General features: G+C 37.5%; 1 protein-coding gene across 2 annotated transcripts; it reads right to left on the bottom strand.

Moving 5' to 3' along the window:
- Window positions 1-500: 500 nt before the first annotated feature.
- On the bottom strand, window positions 501-5,950 carry LOC116679972 (uncharacterized). 2 transcript variants are annotated; one of them, XM_032509390.1, is made up of 7 exons: window positions 4,945-5,950; window positions 4,300-4,404; window positions 3,589-3,696; window positions 3,003-3,107; window positions 2,291-2,398; window positions 1,695-1,799; window positions 501-1,092 (listed from the first exon to the last, which is right to left on the bottom strand). In XM_032509390.1, exons 2-7 carry the CDS (start codon window positions 4,329-4,331, stop codon window positions 981-983), a joined length of 570 nt encoding a protein of 189 aa, XP_032365281.1. In that variant the 5' UTR covers window positions 4,332-4,404; window positions 4,945-5,950; the 3' UTR covers window positions 501-980. The 2 variants fall into 2 exon arrangements, with proteins under 2 accessions (XP_032365281.1, XP_032365280.1); XM_032509389.1 differs by lacking the exons at window positions 4,300-4,404; window positions 4,945-5,950 and having other exon boundaries at window positions 3,589-4,241.
- Between the last annotated feature and the right edge of the window lie 634 nt (window positions 5,951-6,584).

Below are 6,584 nucleotides of genomic sequence, written 5' to 3'. Positions count from 1 at the left end.
GAGAATCAAGTAAATATTAATTGATCTCTTGTTCCTAACCGGTCAGGCCAATGGCTGTAACCATGGAGACGGGTCTGTTTGACATGCCTGCATGTTAAAGAAAGGTTTAACACATAAATATTGCATCTTGCTGTTGCTCATGGAGGAATTGATTGAACTTTGTTAATCAAATTGGAATGTGATCTAGACATACTCTGTACAAAAGCATAACTTATTATGATTTGGCACTATAAACATATAAATCAAATAAAGCAATAAAAAGCTAGCTACTCATGTACAAAAGATTTAAAGAGCAATTATCTGGATAATTTCCAAACAAAACATACGACAATAAGACAAACCTTTTCAAACCATTTACTTTCCCCTGTTAAAACTATTATTTCTTTAATTCCCAACACAGTCACACTTTTGTCATATTTCTATTAGCACGCAAACATGTACCAGACTTCTGACAAATCAATGATGGACCTGTTGTTCAGACACAATCTTTACATGAAATGCATGCAAACAAATACCAGAATTCTGAGAAAAAAATGAAATTCAAAGTAAAGCATTTCTTATTGGCCAGCCAAGCCCTGTCTTTAATCACACAACTCAAACACAACAGGCTTTGTGGGGACATTTTACACACAATGTAACAGTGTCTAATGGGAACCATTTTGGTCCAAAATGTTTCACACAGTTTTTATTCAGAAACTGACCAAATGTGTGCTGTGGGGACGTCGTCAGTGTCCAGAAAACACTGAAGATTAACCATAGAACAGACCCTCCTGAAGGTTAAGATCTGCCCTAACTAGTCAACTGGACTTCCACAAACCTTCTAGATGCATTACATTAAACTGTTGCGTATACTGCTTCATACTAGAGCACATTTTATTACACTTCCTTCCTCTTCTTACATACTTAAGACATGACAAATACCAAAACCTTACTTATAGAGACTATAGCATGTAATCTGCAGTGATGAACATGACTGTACACTACCTGTTATTGAGTTTTGTGTTGACCAGTGATCTCATGAATGTGATTGTCTGACAGGGGTAACATTTTGGACTTGTCTGCCACAGTGCTCTCAGTTGTTGTGCTGGCCATCTGTAAAAACAGAATATGAAAATAGAGACAAATAATTATCAATTTGATGTAAACACTGAATAATATAAGCAATATGGACCTGTTGTTCAGACACAATCTTTAAGATTAGATACATGCAAACATGTACCAGACTTCAGATTAATCAATCAAATTCAAAATAAAGTATTTCTTACTGGCAAGCCAAGCCCTGTTTTAAAATCACACAACTCAAACACAACAGGCTTTGTGGGGACATTTTACACACAATGGAACAGTGTCTAATGGGGACCATTTTGGTCTATTTTGGTCCAAAATGTTTCACACAGTTTTTAATTCAGAAAGTGACCAAATGTGTGCTGTGGGGACGTCGTCAGTGTCCAGAAAACACTGATGATTAACCATGGAACAGACCCTCCTGAAGGTTAAAATCTGCCCTAACTGTCTACTGTACTTCCACAAACCTTCTAGAAGCATTACATTAAACTGTTGAGTGTACTACTTCATACTAGAATATATTTCACTACACTTCCTTCCTCTTCTTACATACTTAAGATGTGAAAAAAACTAAAACCTGACATAAAGAGACTGTTCTATTAAATCTGAAGTGATGAACATGAATGTACCTTTTGAGGAGCTTTGTGTTGACCAGTGACATCAATCTGATTGTCTGACAGGGGCAAAGGTCTGGATCTGTCTGCAGCAATGCTGTCCCTTTCAATGCTGGATGTCTGTAAAAACATTTATGGTGGCAGAGTTTTAGAATATGAAAATAGAGACATAAATTATCAATTTGATGTAAAGCCCTGTCTTTAATCACACAACTCAAACACAACAGGCTTTGTGGGGACATTTTACACACAATGTAACAGTGTCTAATGGGACCATTTTGTCTATTTTGGTCCAAAATGTTTCACACAGTTTTTAATTCAGAAACTGACCAAATGTGTGCTGTGGGGACATCGTCAGTGTCCAGAAAACACTGAAGATTAACCATGGAACAGACCCTCCTGAAGGTTAAGATCTGCCCTAACTAGTCAATGGACTTCCACAAACCTTCTAGATGCATTACATTAACTGTTGCGTGTACTGCTTCATACTAGAGCACATTTTATTACACTTCCTTCCTCTTCTTACATACTTAAGACATGACAAATACCAAAACCTTACTTATAGAGACTATAGCATGTAATCTGCAGTGATGAACATGACTGTACACTACCTGTTATTGAGTTTTGTGTTGACCAGTGATCTCATGAATGTGATTGTCTGACAGGGGTAACATTTTGGACTTGTCTGCCACAGTGCTCTCAGTTGCTGTGCAGGCCATCTGTAAAAACAGAATATGAAAATAGAGACAAATAAATTATCAATTTGATGTAAACACTGAATAATATAAGCAATATGGACCTGTTGTTCAGACACAATCTTTAAGATTAGATACATGCAAACATGTACCAGACTTCAGATTAATCAATCAAATTCAAAATAAAGTATTTCTTACTGGCAAGCCAAGCCCTGTCTTAAAATCACACAACTCAAACACAACAGGCTTTGTGGGGACATTTTACACACAATGGAACAGTGTCTAATGGGGACCATTTTGGTCTATTTTGGTCCAAAATGTTTCACACAGTTTTTAATTCAGAAACTGACCAAATGTGTGCTGTGGGGACGTCGTCAGTGTCCAGAAAACACTGATGATTAACCATGGAACAGACCCTCCTGAAGGTTAAAATCTGCCCTAACTAGTCTACTGTACTTCCACAAACCTTCTAGAAGCATTACATTAAACTGTTGAGTGTACTACTTCATACTAGAATATATTTCACTACACTTCCTTCCTCTTCTTACATACTTAAGATGTGAAAAAAACTAAAACCTGACATAAAGAGACTGTTCTATTAAATCTGAAGTGATGAACATGAATGTACCTTTTGAGGAGCTTTGTGTTGACCAGTGACATCAATCTGATTGTCTGACAGGGGCAAAGGTCTGGATCTGTCTGCAGCAATGCTGTCCCTTTCAATGCTGGATGTCTGTAAAAACATTTATGGTGGCAGAGTTTTAGAATATGAAAATAGAGACATAAATTATCAATTTGGTGTAAAGCCCTGTCTTTAATCACACAACTCAAACACAACAGGCTTTGTGGGGACATTTTACACACAATGTAACAGTTTTGTATGGGAACCATTTTGGTCCTAAATGTTTCACACAGTTTTTATTCAGAAACTGACCAAATGTGTGCTGTGGGACGTCGTCAGTGTCCAGAAAACACTGATGATTAACCATAGAACAGACCCTCCTGAAGGTTAAGATCTGCCCTAACTAGTCAACTGGACTTCCACAAACCTTCTAGATGCATTACATTAAACTGTTGCGTGTACTGCTTCATACTAGAGCACATTATTACACTTCCTTTCTCTTCTTACATACTTAAGACATGACAAATACCAAAACCTTACTTATAGAGACTATAGCATGTAATCTGCAGTGATGAACATGACTGTACACTACCTGTTATTGAGTTTTGTGTTGACCAGTGATCTCATGAATGTGATTGTCTGACAGGGGTAACATTTTGGACTTGTCTGCCACAGTGCTCTCAGTTGTTGTGCTGGCCATCTGTAAAAACAGAATATGAAAATAGAGACAAATAAATTATCAATTTGATGTAAACACTGAATAATATAAGCAATATGGACCTGTTGTTCAGACACAATCTTTAAGATTAGATACATGCAAACATGTACCAGACTTCAGATTAATCAATCAAATTCAAAATAAAGTATTTCTTACTGGCAAGCCAAGCCCTGTTTTAAAATCACACAACTCAAACACAACAGGCTTTGTGGGGACATTTTACACACAATGGAACAGTGTCTAATGGGGACCATTTTGGTCTATTTTGGTCCAAAATGTTTCACACAGTTTTTAATTCAGAAACTGACCAAATGTGTGCTGTGGGGACGTCGTCAGTGTCCAGAAAACACTGATGATTAACCATGGAACAGACCCTCCTGAAGGTTAAAATCTGCCCTAACTAGTCAACTGGACTTCCACAAACCTTCTAGAAGCATTACATTAAACTGTTGAGTGTACTACTTCATACTAGAATATATTTCACTACACTTCCTTCCTCTTCTTACATACTTAAGATGTGAAAAAAACTAAAACCTGACATAAAGAGACTTTTCTATTAAATCTGAAGTGATGACATGAATGTACCTTTTGAGGAGCTTTGTGTTGACCAGTGACATCAATCTGATTGTCTGACAGGGGCAAAGGTCTGGATCTGTCTGCAGCAATGCTGTCCCTTTCAATGCTGGATGTCTGTAAAAACATTTATGGTGGCAGAGTTTTAGAATATGAAAATAGAGACATAAATTATCAATTTGATATGAAGCCCTGTCTTTAATCACACAATTCAAACACAACAGGCTTTGTGGGGACATTTTACACACAATGTAACAGTTTCGTATGTTAACCATTTTGGTCCAGTATGTTTCACACAGTTTTTAATTCAGAAAGTGACCAAATGTGTGCTGTGGGGACGTCGTCAGTGTCCAGAAAACACTGATGATTAACCATGGAACAGACCCTCCTGAAGGTTAAGATCTGCCCTAACTAGTCAACTGGACTTCCACAAACCTTCTAGAAGCATTACATTAAACTGTTGAGTGTACTAATTCATAATAGAGTACATCAAGCAAAATAATTCCTACCTGTTCTTAGCTACTTAAATTTCTTAAAAATATCTGATTTGCCTGCAGTCAGAACATAGCCTTAGATTGATATTGTCTCAAATATGCTATTAGCTGGGCTGCAGCACAGCAATAAAACTTACAATTATTTATTGTCTTGAATACTCACGTTTTCTTGCATCTTGTAGCCACTAGCAACCTGAGCACATTTTGGTAATACAGCTTGGACTAGAGAAAACACACAGCAACAACAAAGTTGTTACTGTAAATACATTTAACGCAACCCTCTGAGTCTTCTTTTATCTTTTTCAATAACTGTCATCCCATTTTAGCAACTCAATTCCATGAGCATGCTTTGACAGAAGCTAGCTAACTGTTAAGTTTCCTTTAATAAAACGTACATGTGACTTCCTGTGGATTTCAAATTAAAAGCCCCAAAACGGAAACTACAGTCTGTTTTCATTTTCTTGTGAATTATCACTATTTGAGATTGCCCTGTGAAATATTGTCATTTAAAATTACTTAAATATTTTTTGAAGCACCTCAGTCATAAGCCTCAATTTATGTTCAAATTTAGTACTTTATACATTCACTTAAATATACCATTTACAATGAATTGTAAACAAAAGCCAAAATGAGGCCTACACTCTGCATCTACAGGATAGTTAGCCTAATCTTAACTAGCTATTATGCAAACTAATTAGAACCAATTAACCTATTTTAGCACTAAGCACAGGTTGTATTGGTTCATTGCATGCCTTCAAATATCCCAATACCACAAAAAAATTCACTTACCTTCTGTTTCACTTTAGTTTCTCTGTACAATTAATTAGCCCCATTAGCTATAATCTTCTGCAAACAATCTTCCTCATCCATCATGTGAATTGTGACCTTTAAGATGAGACATCCCTTCAATAACGTCTTTTTTTAGACTTGTTGTGAAAACAAAGTCCAAAATACAGATAGGAGCCTGGTTAGTTAGCTTCACCATCAGCTAACTGATATGAGCCGGGTTAGTTAGCTTCACCGTGAGCTGACTGATAGGAGCCTGGTTAGTTAGCTTCACCGTGAGCTGACTGATAGGAGCCTGGTTAGTTAGCTTCACCATGAGCTGACTGAGGGGACAGTTTTGTGGGGAAAAATAAGCTTGAGGCAGCAGCAAGCATGGCCCTCTCCACCTTGACAAGGGTGGAGAGGGCCATGCTTTCTGTTATGAACTGTCTTGTTGTTGGTTATGTCGGTGACCTTGTACATGATATGCCAATGTTACTTGCAGGTGTAGGCCTTATATCCCTGCCATTGAGAAGTTGTGGCTTCAGAGCACAATTACACATTTTGGATAATATAATTACTATACAGTGCTAAAAAAATCTGAGCTGACTGATAGGAGCCTGGTTAGTTAGCTTCACCGTGAGCTGACTGATAAGAGCCTGGTTAGTTAGCCTCACCGTGAGGCTATATAATTTTCCATTCCAGCAACATACGTATATTAGCTGTGCTTAGACTCTTACACTGTCAATTGTGACGGCCTCAGCTTTTGAGATCCAGAGCATACAGTGCCTTGCGAAAGTATTCGGCCCCCCTGAACTTTTCAACCTTTTGACACATTTCAGGCTTCCAACATAAAGATATACAATTTTTATTTTTTGTGAACAATCACCAACAAGTGGGACACAATTGTGAAGTGGAATGAAATCTATTGGATATGGTGCGTGCAAAATTATTCGGCCCCCTTGCGTTATACTTTGTAGAGCCACCTTTTGCTGCGATTACAGCTGCAAGTCGCTTGGGGACGTCTCTATCAGTTTT

Source organism: Etheostoma spectabile, unplaced genomic scaffold (genome assembly GCF_008692095.1).
Source record: "Etheostoma spectabile isolate EspeVRDwgs_2016 unplaced genomic scaffold, UIUC_Espe_1.0 scaffold00018277, whole genome shotgun sequence".
Taxonomy (NCBI): domain Eukaryota; kingdom Metazoa; phylum Chordata; class Actinopteri; order Perciformes; family Percidae; genus Etheostoma; species Etheostoma spectabile.
The sequence above is the reverse complement of the archived record's forward strand: the minus strand, read 5'-3'. Positions and strand labels throughout refer to the sequence as shown.

What these genes read in the sequence shown, in the direction of transcription:
- LOC116679972 (XM_032509389.1), bottom strand. Translation starts at nt 3,812, where the DNA reads ATGTATCTAATCTTAAAGATTGTGTCTGAACAACAGGTCCATATTGCT. An exon ending in AACACAAAACTCAATAACAG is followed by an intron (nt 3,108 to 3,588) that starts GTAGTGTACAGT and finishes ATGTTTTTACAG; the next exon opens with ACATCCAGCATTGAAAGGGA. An exon ending in AACACAAAGCTCCTCAAAAG is followed by an intron (nt 2,399 to 3,002) that starts GTACATTCATGT and finishes CTGTTTTTACAG; the next exon opens with ATGGCCTGCACAGCAACTGA.